We start from the raw sequence: 14,387 nt of genomic DNA, 5'->3' as shown, positions 1-14,387 counted from the left end.
CATTAGCTAAACAGAGACCTCCACATCACTTCAATAACGCCATCTTCTAATGATTTGCTGTTGGAAATATGGAGCATGCTTAGGCGGCGTGACTCAACGTGCCTTTTGGCCCAGATGGGCATGTGGAGGTTAGTTAGGAAGGCATGCTTGGGGGTCTAACGTTCCACACAAAACATGTGAATTCAACATAGCTCCTGTGTCCTGTACTGGGAAATGTCGGCTGTGTCGACATTAGAGACTTGGCTGTTATAATACTGATACTGTTATAAGTCTTAGTAAGCTCAAAACATGTCTATTTTCAGACTCAAGAATCTGTGGTGCTCAGGATAGAGGGCTATTTGTTAGAAAGATGAGCTTGCAGCGAAAACTTCTTGGATGACCTTGTTTAATAGGTCAAAGAATGATTAATAGGGGTACTGCATTTTTGAATTTTGAATACTTGTGTCAGACGTCTTGAATGTGTTTATTTGCAGTATAATCCAGAGGACCATCCGTGCTGCCGTGGAACAGCACTTGTTGGACCTACAGACTTCTATTGACAAGGAGCTCGGCAGCTATGAGAGTCAAGTGTTGGACTCCCAACCCATTCAAAGGTGAGTTTGACAATAAACACTGTACATATGGACACTGACCCTGGCATTTATTTGTTTGTAGCTGGACTTAGCAGGTGTTTGGAGAGAACTTTGGATGTTTGGGTTGAAAGTTTTTTTTTGATGTGTTGATGTGAATCTATATCTTTTATAGCCCAACTCAGAAGACACCAGGGCCTGAGAATCTTGAAGATGTGCAGTCTGAATCTGAGACTGAGACTCTCCCAGAGGTTACAGAGGAGAGCCTGCCGTCAGAGCATAGCGATGTAAGCAATTAGAGGGTTAAACTTTGATTTTTATTTATTTTATATAGTATAACTAAGAAAGCCAGAGGAACAACCAATAGTTATCAATCACTGGGTCTTGGTAAATGTACAAAAGGGAGCTTTAGATGACTTAAAATTTCTTAAAATAAGACAAAATAGGTATTGAAATAAGCTAAAACAGAAAATCTGGGGGGGAAAAATCACCTCCTCAAAAACTTTTAGTTTGCTTTGAAAAATCAGAATTCACACAATCTTGGTAAACCTGAATATATGAGAGAGCCCTATTTTAAATCTGTGGTTTGTCGACGTCAGGTTAGGTAATAAAATCTTAATAAGCCATGGGCATTTTTATAACTGATATTGTTATGTTACACTAAAATATATTATTGGATAAAAGAGGTCTTATCCATTAGTCCTTATACATTAAATCACAAACGACTGGAAGTCCATGTAAATTCACTAAATAATGAAAACAAACAGGATGTGCTTTCTGCAGTCTCAACCTCTGTGAACTTCTTTCTAGAGGATGTGATAAAATTGAACCAAAACAGACAGAATAATTGTAGCACAGACACAAGAATTCTATATAACTTGTTGTGGATAATGGGGTCCTTGTCTTAGACCATTTCTGGCCTTGAACATGAGTAGTCTTTCTGCTATCAGCAAGGTTCGTAATACACGGCAGAGCTGCTTCTCTTTAGGAGAGTGAGAAACAAGGGCCTTCCTGTCAGATAAGCAGACCAGGCACAAGCAATCGTCCCACATTTAACACAGCCAGAGTGAATGAAACATTTCAGATAAAGCACTTTCCTCAAGTAGCTAATTAAGTAACAAGATGAGGATGGTTCAGAAGACACATAAACATTAGCTGACACTAAAGGTTTGTCTCTCTTGACACTTAAGCTGCTCAACCAAGAGGTGTAATAAAATGACGAATGTGTCTGGGATCCTGGCTTACTGACGACTCTCATTAACGGTCTCTTTGGGAGGCTTATCTTCCCTCCGCTCGTGCCTAAAGTTCTTGTGGCCTGGCCACAGGTTAGGAACATATGAACTGGGTTACCTTCTTTTAATAGACAACCCTGAGTAATGACAGCGCCACCTGGTCAACTCAGACGCACCCTCCCACAGAGAGCCACCCCATTCCTCATTCCTCTTATCAGCTGCCGACCTTGAGACGCATCAATCATCAATAAACACGCACAAGGCCTAGATATTTTTGAGTGTTCAGATGGCTTTGAGAACATTTGGCATTGTGCGATATCTCCAGCATAATGCCAAGACATATTATCTTTTTCATTTCTAAACTTGTTGGTATAATTACCCTCTATTTCCCCGCAGGCATCTCCAGGTTCTCAGCTCAGCAGCCCTGTCACGGAAGAAAGTTCTGGGATGGACCTTGACACAGAGACTCTCATAGATGCTGAGAATCTCACCATAGAAAGGTTAGATTGGAGGTGTTAAGGGGTTAGTTCACCCAAAAATGAAAAATCTGTCAGTATTTACTCACCCTCATGTTGTTCCAAACCTCTATGTGTTTATTTGTTCTGCTGAACACAAAGGAAGATATTTGGAGAATGTTCTAATGAAACAGATCTCATTCCCCATTGACTATATGTATTTTTTCCTACTATGGTAGTCAATGGGGAATGAGATCTGTTTGATTAAAACATTCTTCCAAATATCTTCCTTTGTGTTCAGCAGAACAAATAAACACAGAGGTTTGGAACAACATGAGGGTGAGTAAATACTGACAGAATTTTCATTTTTGGGTGAACTAACCCTTTAAGTTGCGGTCACAATTACTGTTCTTCAGCTCATTTTTAATGTCATTTTTTAATTACGCGGATTCAGGAGTTTTGCGTGAGGGCAAAAAAATTCCCCATGCAGATTTTGCTGCAATTTTACTAATGTAGCCACACCTTACTTTACAAGTACATGACCGCAAATGCTCTAGCTATGTTCAATATCGTGTTGTTGCCTTCAAAAATTTGCCAAAAGAATGCATTTTATAGGGCTGTTAAAGCGAGCATTACTGTACTCATCTTTAGTTAGTCCGTTTTCTCTTTCGTGTTATTTGCTGTCATGGTGAGATAACAGTTTAATAGCAGCACACATTAATCAATCTGACATGTTTTAGTTGGCTGCCTGAATAATATTTTTAGTGGCATGGGCATTTGAATGGCACAGATATTTTACCTCCTTGAACTCGCACGCAAGAATGTACATTGAGTACGAACAATGAAGGCCGCACATGTGAAAGCGCTGGCCAGGCATTGAGTTTGTGTACTCACGTGTAGTGTATTTCTGGACTTCGGCTGCCATGCAGAAACTATTTTTCTAATGGAAAAAAAAACCTAAATTGTTTCTGCGAGCTAAAATGGTTTTCTTGGAGCAAGCTTCCAAGAATAAGGTTTTACAAGAAAACAATCAAAATTGTTCTGTTCTTTTAATGGAAAATAATAATAGAAATGTCTTGCTATAAATAGCTTGTAAATTTCAAATTGTGTTCTTGTAAAACTTTTGTAAGCCTGTTACATCTGATAAGCTAGTGTCCTCGTTTCTTCAGTCTGCATAATTAGCCTGTATAATATGTGTGGGTGTGACTTGTAAAGTTTGGATACACTTTGAGCTAGCACAGTTTGCCATTCAGCCTGAATTCTCTTTGCTTGTTTTACGCCCTTATTAATAGACTAAATATGACATTTTAAAGAGCTTGCATAGTATAGCTCTATAAATATACATGCGTGAAGGGAACAGATCTCACAGTTGTCATCATCTCATTCAGGAGTTTATATTCATTTGTTTTCATCTTCACACAGACTGGAGAACTACCCGAACTATGAGCAGATGGACCAGGCTGATGTTATCACCTGTGTGAGTATATTTGGATACCACTAGGCTTCTCTCTGTTTTACTACGCTGTGAGACTGAAGCATCTAACTAAACTTATCCAATGACACACAGGAGCCTGGCGACTGTGACCTGAATGCTAATACTGAATCCACGGAGCCAGTCAGCGGCCCTCAGTCTTTGACCAGAAGCGTTTTCTCGGACGGCGAACAAGAAGGTAACTTTCTATTATGTCTCTATAAAAGATTACAAGTCGCACTCCTGTGGGAACAAATGCTGCAAAATAGCCTTGTGCAAAAAAACGGTCCTTATTCAAATTTAATTAAGTAATAAACTTGTATGCATCCGTTTATCTGACCAGTGGAAAATGGGGAGGGTTAAGGAAACCTGTTTAAAATCAGTCATTATTTTTACATTTTTACAAATTGCGGCATACAAACTTCACATTTAAGCTAGGGATGCACCGAATATTCGGCCACCGAAAATTTTCGGCCGAAAGACTTTTATCACCGAAACAATACGGCCGAAATGTTGTGATGACGCAAACAGAAACCGTGACCTGCACATGCTTGTCTGAAGCAACATGTCTGCGGTGTGGACGTATTTCAGTGAATCTGAACCCGCGAGGAGATGGAAGCCTTGTTTATCCACCTATATCTGCTCTAAACAATGCTACAGATGGTCGAGGCGTTATTACTTGACCCGCTCGCCGTTGTACTATTCCTTAAAACGACAGGGGACGACTCAAGTAACTGTCCTCTAACCATTAGGAATCGGTGAGAAGAAGAAAGATAAACACATGACAATGTTTATTTTTTAGTATTCCACCACCAATGCAAAAATAATCATGTAAAACCCAGTAAACCCTGAGATTATTACTTGTGACATTACAAAAAAATATATATGGGAACATGTATGTATAGAACTAAATTAATGCTCTCTTAAATATTTTCTACATTCACTAAAGGTGTTTCATTAAGTTTCATATACATTTGTATTAAACATGGACCTTTGTTCATTTAAAAAGGCTTTTTTATGCTATTGTATGCTAAATCTTTTAAATGTAAGAAACTAATTTAGACGTGCAAACTGGGTGCTGCTGTGATGAGAAGTTCGCGCTCGGCTTTGTTTTTATGAGAGAACATTTAATTTTAAAACCTTTCTGCAGGCAGTAGATTATTATTTAATGTACACATGAGTGGGGTCAAAAACATTTTAGTTTGAATTTTATTGTATTGTGCTAAATAAATATTTGCATAATTTGTAATTGATTTATTCTTTGAAAATGTTATATTAATTTATGCAATTGCAATGCCTTGATTTTAGTAACGTTTGTACACAGTCATAGCCATAAATGCAATGATACTAATAATTGGCATAATTTCTTTCGGTGTTTCGGTTTTCGGCCTTGGTTTCCTCTTTTTCGGTTTCGGCCAAGAATTTTCATTTCTGTGCATCCCTAATTTAAGCTCATATATAAGACTGTTAGAATGTGCTAGTGAATGTATGCTGTGGCTGAATGTTGACAGTGCCCTTGACCTTGAAATTCAACTAGGGAATGTAAACCATTATTATTCATAAATCACCAACATGCACTGTTCTGTTTTCTCATGTATGTGTAGATGTACGTGAATCATAAATATGCCTTGGGTGGAGTGAATGAATGCTAGTTATGACTCATTTGTATTTCAGCCATAGATCCACAGCATTACGTGTGAGTGTGTGTATGTCTCTGTGTGTGAGGCTCATAGCTCACCGCACTCTTCTGTGCTATCTCTCTTTCCGCCCATGCCTGGTCAGCATCATGCCCCATCAATTTCCCACCCATTGACTTCACATGTATGCACCTGCAGAGAGAAGGGAGCGGTAAGTAGCATCTCCATAGCTCGTCCATCGCCCGCTGCTCCTCTCCAGTCACACTCCTTTCACACTTGTTTCGAACCAGAGTTTGACTCCACCCCCTCCTCTTTACCCCACAGCTCAGTTTCAACATCAACCACCGAGTTCCTGTTAATACCTTTCAGGCGTTAAAGTGTTTTTGGCTTCCCAATTTTACTACCAAACCTTGTGCACCCAGAACACTTGTGGATGCAGTTGTTGCTCTCCAAAAGCGATTTCTTTCAAGACAAGTATCATTTAGCAGGCCACAATTGTATATGTACAAAAGTAATTTACTTCATCAAAATTAGGCCACATTGACCCTTTCACACCAAGGATAACTATAGATTTTTCGCATTTGTTCTAATTCTGAGAATAGGGAAGTCCACACTACAACCTAATAAAGACATAGATGAATGAAATAATTGGAATCACTTTCAGAACAGTTTTTTCCCCCTGCTGATAAACGATAAAAACAATGACAGCCAATCAGGATCTATCCTACTTTAAAGAGCTTGAGCAGATGACATAACTCTGACATTGTCATTCACTAGTTCACTGTGAACAGGCTTTAACTGTCCAATAACTTGAAGTCACTGTACCCCCAGACACACACACACTCTCACCCCCGCCGACTCTGACTAACCATTCGGCTCATCACACGCACCCAGTTGGACCTGCTGACTCCCACTATTTACCATCTGCCATCAGCAAATGAATCAGCTTTCTCCTAATCAACCACCATGTCAGACATCTATGCAGTGTACATTTGATCAGCTTTCAAGTTTCCATAGCAGGCCCAGGTCCAGTACATTCAATGTGGGCAATGAGATTTCTGCACTGAGCTTGTTTCCTTGCATTAAGCACGACAAACAATGACTGCTGTCATTGCTGATGTAGCAGTAATTAAAGGGTTAGTTCACCCAAAAATGAAAATTAAGTCATTAATTACTCACCCCCATGCTGTTCCAACCCCGTAAGACCTTCGTTCATCTTCGGAACACAAATAAAGATATTTTTGATTGAATCTGAGAGCTGGATCAGTCCTAGATAGACTGCCTAAGGGACTGGCTCTTGACGGCCCATAAAGTCATTAAAGAAAAGGTTTGAATATTCCATGTGCCTACAGCGGCTCAATTATAAGTTTATCAAGCGACGAGACTACGTTTTGTGCGAAAAAAACATAAATAACAAATTTATTCCACTATTCCATTACTTCCTTACGGGCGCATGCGCGAGAACTGAGACGAGGACGTTCTTATGCGTCTACTTCTTGTTACCGGCTGCTCACCGCTTAGGAGTTTTACCGCCCCCTACCGTATAAGATGATGATCCATATATAAGGCGCTCCGGATTATAAGGAACACTGTCGTTTTTTGAGAAGATTAAATGCTTTTAAGTGCACCTTATAGTGCGGAAAATACGCAAATTGAAAAGCGTATGTACAGCACGCATCTTCCTCTGCTTGTAAACAGAAAGTTTTGCGCTTCCAGCTATATCAGCACATCATCTTATACGGTAGGGGGCGGTAAAACTCCTAAGCGGTGAGCAGCCGGTAACAAGAAGTAGACGCATAAGAACGTCCTCGTCTCAGTTCTCGCGCATGCTCCCATAAGGAAGTAATGGAATAGTGGAATAAATTTGTTATTTATGTTTTTTTCGCACAAAACGTAGTCTCGTCGCTTGATAAACTTATAATTGAGCCGCTGTAGGCACATGGAATATTTAAACCTTTTCTTTAATGACTTTATGTGCCGTCAAGAGCCAGTCCCTTAGGCAGTCTATGTAGGACTGATCCAGCTCTCAGATTCAATCAAAAATATCTTTATTTGTGTTCCGAAGATGAACAAAGGTCTTACGGGGTTGGAACAGCATGGGGGTGAGTAATTAATGACTTAATTTTCATTTTTGGGTGAACTAACCCTTTAAGCTCTTTAAATATTTTGGCTCCAAAATGCGCGTGTGTGTGTGTGAATGTTTGCCAGGGTGGATGACATTAAACTGTGCACTATTACCCAGAATAGTCACCTGCCAAATAACACAGTGTTGAAATTTATTTAATGGAAAAACAAACATTGTAATTATGTTGATGTCTGTGTCTTTGGCAGACCCTGTGCCAGTGTTCATGCCATGGCAAGAGGAAGCCGAGTCAGGGGAGGCCCAACTGTCCCCGCTGGCGGGCCGCATGATGGCCCCGCCTCTAGAAGAGGATGCTCAGCCACTACTGGCCCGGCGGTTCTTGGACTTTGGCCACAGTCAACGGTTCTTTCAGCAGGACCACGATGCCACCTCCTCCACCAAAACTCTGTCCTGCGGGAGGTGAGCAGAGTAACCCCAATCACTCATGAATACTCGGGATACACTGTCAATCAAATTCATGCTTATGTCATGTCTCGCAGGCCTCGCCGTGCCTCCCTGAATTCCAAAGACAGTCTGAAAGGAGACGCTGTCTCCCATCAGCTCACCAAGAAACTCCAGAACCTCAAGAAGAAAATTAAGCACTTTGAGGAACAGTTCGAAAAAGAGAGAAACTACAAGGTTAGACAGACCTAGCAACACCCTACATAACCTCCCAGAACACCATATATCAAAACCCTTAACTTGCTCCCACAATGCCACATAAATGGCAAAAGCACATTGTCATGCATGAATAATTTCAGGGATTAGCGTTTAAATTGATAATGCTGTTTGTCATTTGCAGCCCTCTCACGCTGATAAGGCAGCTGATCCAAAGGTGCTGAAGTGGATGACCGATCTTACCAAAATCCGCAAGCAGCTCAAAGGTAAGAGTGGCTGTGTGAGCAGGGGAGCGATTTGGCTGTGAAGTGTGTGATTGTCAGTGTCATACCGTTATTGGGCAGTCTCGGTCCAGGGCAGAGTGGAGAAGTGTGGAGTCGCACTGCATGTCTGTAGAGGCTCTGGGGCTCTCTCTCATACTCTACCAGAGACCCCTCCGCTCACTGTGTTTGGCCCCCCACACTTCCCATCATCCATTTCCATTTGATGCCCCCCATCAGAGGTGCACTGTCGTATAAAGTCTCTCTTTCTCTTTAACTAAATCCACTCGGATGGCCCGCATCGGCAGGACGACAGCACCTCTTCCCAAAAGGTTCCCTGAGGCACCAGGCCGTGCTTCAGTCATACAGATGCCACTCGTCCTCTTCCTCCGTCCCGAACACACCCCATTTTACACTGTCACGCCCCCTCAATGCCTCTAGACAGGCGCCCCACTTCTGTAAGTACATATAAGCAGCAGTAAGTAGACTTCAACACTTGAGTTTGACACTCTCTGCTCTCCTCTCTCTCTGACTGTCTCTCTGACCGCGGTCTCGCAGATGCATTCCCCGTACGGGACGCTCTCAGCCACGTGTCTCAGCTTCTTTAATCATCTGAAGTGTATGTTTATGAGGGTTACCATTTGATAGGTGCTGAGGTTCAAGGGATGTTCTCAGTCACCGAGCTCCCTGTGCTTCCTCTGCTCCTTTTGAGTTCACTGAAAATGAAAAATGCTTGGTGAGGTCGTCAGTGCACTCAGGTTGATCAATGACCTTGTTGGTTTTTTTTTCAGTTAGGGTGGCCAACTCCTCCCTAAATGTCCGCAGCGACCAGCAAACCTTCTGATCTCCTAAAGCTGTCTTTCTCTCTGTGTCTCCTTCTGTTACCCAGATGCCAAACACAAGGCTGAGAGTGAGCTGACTCCACAGACGCGTCCACGCAGTAACACTCTGCCCAAGAGCTTTGGATCCACACTGGATCAGTCGGCTCACGAGGGCTCTGTGGAGAGTGAAGCACGGGAACACCGACCCACCCGAGAAGAGTCACTGGAGCTCATTCAGCGCTGCGTCCAAACCAAAAGAGATGAGGACGGCTCGCCGGAGGACGTCAGAGTGAGTTCCAGCTTCTTCAGCTTTAATTTATTGAGAACTCATCAAATCAAAATTTCTCAAGAAGGTATATTTGTAACATTTAATGGCTGGAATATGCTACATGACTTTTGCACAATATATCACCCCTGATTTGAGGCCCTTTCACACTGAGCGTGACACGATTGATACCCTTCAGGTAACTCACGGCTGCTCGATAGGTGGCGCTGACGGAGAATGCATTTTTCCTCATGTATTCATCTCATTTGGCTTTAACCCTAAAACCGTATTCTGAATAAATGTGGGCAAAATAGTTTAGATTTATTTTTAAAAAATACTTCCCTTGATTTGAGCGGTACAAGACTTGGCTACTTTTCCTAAGTTTGCCTCCTGAACACACACAATTTTTTTTTTTTGACTCAATTGTACAATGTTAAGTGGGTGAAAAAAAAACCCTCCTTAATCTTGTATTTGGGTCAAAAATGGGCACCCATAGAAATGAATGGGAGAAACTGTAATTTAGAGCGTTCTAAAATAAGCCAAAATAAGACACCAGGTGACAGCAAAGTCACTTCCTCTTTAGGTTTTAGCTCTAGGAACTTATTGGAATGATATTTTAATGTACTTAAAAAAATGTAAAAAAAATAAAATAAAACTACATAGAAATAATTTACATAGAAAATATGGCACTTTTTGAAGTAAATAATTTCAAAAATACCCCCAAAATAAAAAAAAACACCCTAAATGGATAGACAAAACTTTATTGAAGACAGTGATATAACATTTATAATAAATAAAAATTAGGATCACACCTGAGTCCTCTGTGCCCACATTTGTCCACAATTACAGGATTAAGGGCTATAAAGTGAATACGGTTTGAGGGCTACCCTAGTCCGCTGCACAACATACAACAGTAAATTAAAGATAAACATTGGTACTACACAGAAATCATCATCGAGTGTAGTCTAAAGTGGATTTTGATAAAAGAATGGGCAATTGTGCATTATTTCTAAACTGAATTACGCATTTCTCATGTAAGCATTTCTTATTCTTTGTTGTTATAAAAATACACAGAGGCACTAGAAAAGCACAAACAGAACATCATTTATTTGGCTTTATTTTTATTTTTTCATCTGTAGAAACGTTTCTCTCAGTTTTTTTATGTGTGGGAACCTATGCAGAACTCAAAACGAGGAAATGAACAGCTTCGTCATTCGGAAGGGCAGGAGTTATCATCACATAAAATGATTGACAACTCCAGTGCAAATGAGCTCTTAGACTCCTAACAGACATGCACTGAAGAAAACAGCGCTCTGTACGCCGTTTCAAGCTCCTCAGATCGCATAATTCAGTGGAAAATTAATAGAAATGATATTCTTTTTAAAAAGAACATATGAATAAATCTGTTCTCAGACACCAATGATAACAAGAAATCAACCTGAAGATTCTAGAATGTTATCAACACTTTTGATCTCGCCTGGTGTGAACGGCTTCATAGGGATCTATTGCGCTGTTTAATCGCACTCAGTGTGAAAGGTTCTTTACTGTCGATGCTAGTTGCAGAGAGTCGAAGCTAGTCTACAGATTTTGAGCAGCTGGAGTTGACCGATTTTACAGAATATTGAGTAGTGTATGATTGGCCCAGAATTTTTTTTTTTTTAAATTTCAGACCAGGGTCAGAAATTGATCTTAAAATAATAATAATAAAAAAAAAAAACATTAATGCACTCAACAGATATCTGTGATTTGAACGCTGCAAAAATGGAGCGTAAAAAGAAAAATAAACGCTTTTTATTCATTTTCAGATTTCACTTTGACCACAACAGTCATAATCGATTTTGTTTCATTGTGTGGGGGAATTTTTTGCCTCCATGTTTAGAATTTTGGGGGCATTTTTTTTTGCCCCAAACCCCCATTAATTTCCTACCCCGCTTCAGACTATGATACCGTCCAAATAGAACAGATTGTTTTCATTTGTCATGTGACTCCTAGCAAGGAGTCTGGTAGTGTGCCAATCGTTTAGTGTATTGATACCCAGTTTTTTTTTTCTCTTTTACCATTTACGAAGTGTATGATGCCTAGCGTTTTCAAATCTGTTCATATATTAAAAGTTGTGTAGTTTATCCAGCCTTGATGTCTAATTTGAGAATTCTGCTTTTATTCTGCTCTCACAGAAAATGACCAAGGAGCAGCTTGCTAGTGAGAAAACTGTACTTCAGAAGAACCTTCTGTTCTATGAGGGACTTCATGGGCGTCCGGTAGGTGTCTTACACACACACACACACACATGCCCAGAAAAGTTGTCCTCATGTACACAATGCTCTGACAAAAGTCTACCCTACAGGTGACCCGAGAAGAACGCTTGATTGTAAAGCCCTTGTATGACAGATATCGTCTGGTCAAGCAGATGCTCACCCGTGTCAGCATCACCCCCATCATAGTAAGACACTGTTCCTCTTTCTCACCACATCCACATTAACCTTTTGGGACTTATAATATATAATTGGATTTTGCAATATGAAACCAAGTCTGGAGTTTCTATATATTCTGTATATTCAATGAATCATACTAAAAGTGGCAGAAATCTGATAGGATAGTGAAATTAAAGCTGATGCTGCTTTGTTGTGTTGAAACAGGAACTAGTGTTGTTTTCGGATTGTTTGACACAGAGAAAGCAGAATAACCAGGTTCTTCTCCCTCACACAGACTTCTCCCTCCAGCAAACGCCGCAATCAAATGTTACAGCCCATTATTGAGGGCGAAACTGCTCACTTCTGTGGTGAGATTGAAGAAGAGGAGGAGGAGGAAGGCAGGAGCCAGCAGGAAAATGTAGAGATGCAGAGCGAGAGCTCAGAAATCATCATGGACCCAGTTGCCCAGCCCAGCTCCCAGCTGCCCACTCAGGAGGAAGTCCTCAACTCTGGGAAGCTCAATCTCGATCTGCGTCTGTCCAGTTCCAACGCCTCCTCAATGTGAGTGTTGACCAGAAAATCGAAATTGAGTTTTACTTCCTCATTAAACACTCCTTTTTAACAGTATGGAGGTCAAAAGGAAATGCTGTTTCATCTGAATTTTCCTCAGTCTGGTATTTCCCAGCAGTACTTGGGTTTAAAGTGTAATCTACATTGACGGAATTAATGAGAACTTGATTTCTACACCTTGTTCATGTGCATGTACCCACATAGTCCCCCAGTTAATCAGGTTGGAGCAGCAATCGTCATATGAGGTTGATTAAAAGAGATTGGCAGATGTCTGTAAATCTGCCTGAAAGCCTTTAGCTGGATCATGCCGTAATCTGGTATGAAGTAAAATGACTGCTCACGCAGCCAGATCTAAGTCTAGCACACTGTATTGGGTGGCGCTGAGATCCATGCCACTAACTTTTACCAACCTGAGTTGACCTCAGCTTGTGCGTTTGTCATGCTGTGCAAAGGTTGTTTCCTGCTCAGGAGTGTACACACTACACAGTTTCCTGTTGCTATAGAATCAGGAGAGTTATAGCTCCATATGTAGAAATCCTGCAACTTAACCCCACTTGTATCCCATAGGCCTGAGCTCCTGGAACAGCTGTGGAAGGCAAGAGCAGAGAAGAAGAAACTGAGGAGGACCATCAGAGAGTTTGAAGATGAATTCTATCAACAGAATGGCAGGTAGGTCTCTCAAGATCATACTCACCTGGACAGGAGTGATATACTGACTGAATTGGTAAACCAGTAGAAATGTGTGATGTTTTCAAGCAGGGAACATGAAGTACTTCTCCTAAGGCACATTATTGTCCAGCCTGGCCAAATTGAGTGAATAATGAATAGAAATGATGCCCAAAGATGAACAGTTTTTAGACGTTGGAATCCTGTACTTTTATTTATATTTTAAAATGAACTAGTTCAGTTCATAGTTCATACTTCAAAAAATGAACTAGTTAATTTATAGTTCTTTTTTTCCATATGTTGCGAGCTTTTTTTTTTTAGGCTATTATTGCCACATACAACGACAGACAACAATTATTTTACCAACGGAAATGTAAGATTTTTCCCATCCTCAGCGATCTCGTCATAAAATCCGTTTAAATGATCATAAGACGCCTCCTCGCTCGCTGCTTTGTCGACGGCGGCCGCGGCGTGACACGGGTGTCTGGTTTTGCCAGATTGGGTGTTTTTTCGCTACATATTAAGGCCTATTTACGTGTGTTTTCGCCTGGAAGGCTCTATACAAATCTGGCACCCTATTATACGAAGTTGAACTGAGAGAGTGTGCCTTCACAGATACCAGAATGAACGTGTTCACAGTAACGTTCATCAGGCAGTAATAGAGTACGTTCAGTTCACGTCCAAAATATGAACGCGTTCAGGCACAACACTGAGATATATATATATATATTTAATCAACCTATTTATTTATATAGTAGCCTGGTTAAAACCAGACCATTCTCAGTTGTAACTGAGTTATGGTCTAGCAAAGCGTCATAGACAAATCATTTCCAGAGGGGCGTCACCAACGGACGTCACGGATAGACCCGAAATCAGAGCGATGAAGGAGATGACGTATGCAGAGCGGCGGAGAAACATCTCCGAGTGTTGTTCTTTGCTTGATTTTTTTAACAATAAGGAAACGTTTAAATCGCTTAAAACAGACCCGATAGCTGATTCGAACGAGTGATGTTTGACGGCGGCATCCATCTTTGTAATGTAGGCTACAAAATCTGCTTCAAAATCCCAGCGCTGTCGTCGTCATGTAAATCCCGCCCCAATGTTTCTGATTGGTGCCTCGATTTCGACGGATTGGAAATGGGCTTGAATGAGCTCTTTGCCAGACTAACTTTCAGAGCAAATCAAAATTTGCAAGAAGTTTTCTGGGTTTTCCCAGGCTAATACACTAGGGCTTAAAGCGTTAACAAATGCGAGTAATTCGAAATCCTAACACATTAAAATAATTGAACT

The 14,387-nt window shown here is 40.9% G+C and overlaps 1 protein-coding gene across 4 annotated transcripts in view; it reads left to right on the top strand.

Moving 5' to 3' along the window:
• The window catches only part of fam13b (family with sequence similarity 13 member B), a 53,657-nt gene that overhangs the window by 38,136 nt on the left and 1,134 nt on the right, over window positions 1–14,387 (top strand). The window contains exons 9-23 of one of the 4 annotated variants that reach the window (XM_039648612.2): window positions 474–593; window positions 745–856; window positions 2,198–2,301; window positions 3,679–3,733; window positions 3,824–3,926; window positions 5,510–5,575; window positions 7,696–7,906; window positions 7,987–8,125; window positions 8,289–8,370; window positions 8,673–8,822; window positions 9,254–9,474; window positions 11,625–11,708; window positions 11,795–11,890; window positions 12,157–12,422; window positions 12,999–13,100. In XM_039648612.2, the coding sequence (XP_039504546.2) occupies window positions 474–593; window positions 745–856; window positions 2,198–2,301; window positions 3,679–3,733; window positions 3,824–3,926; window positions 5,510–5,575; window positions 7,696–7,906; window positions 7,987–8,125; window positions 8,289–8,370; window positions 8,673–8,822; window positions 9,254–9,474; window positions 11,625–11,708; window positions 11,795–11,890; window positions 12,157–12,422; window positions 12,999–13,100 (1,911 nt within the window). The remainder of the gene's footprint in view (window positions 1–473; window positions 594–744; window positions 857–2,197; window positions 2,302–3,678; window positions 3,734–3,823; window positions 3,927–5,509; window positions 5,576–7,695; window positions 7,907–7,986; window positions 8,126–8,288; window positions 8,371–8,672; window positions 8,823–9,253; window positions 9,475–11,624; window positions 11,709–11,794; window positions 11,891–12,156; window positions 12,423–12,998; window positions 13,101–14,387) is intronic. The other 3 variants (XM_039648614.2, XM_039648615.2, XM_039648616.2) reach the window with 3 other exon arrangements.

This window comes from Pimephales promelas, chromosome 9, assembly GCF_988280905.1.
Source record: "Pimephales promelas chromosome 9, fPimPro1.hap1.1, whole genome shotgun sequence".
Lineage (NCBI taxonomy): Eukaryota > Metazoa > Chordata > Actinopteri > Cypriniformes > Leuciscidae > Pimephales > Pimephales promelas.
This window is presented reverse-complemented; position numbering and strand designations above follow the sequence as displayed.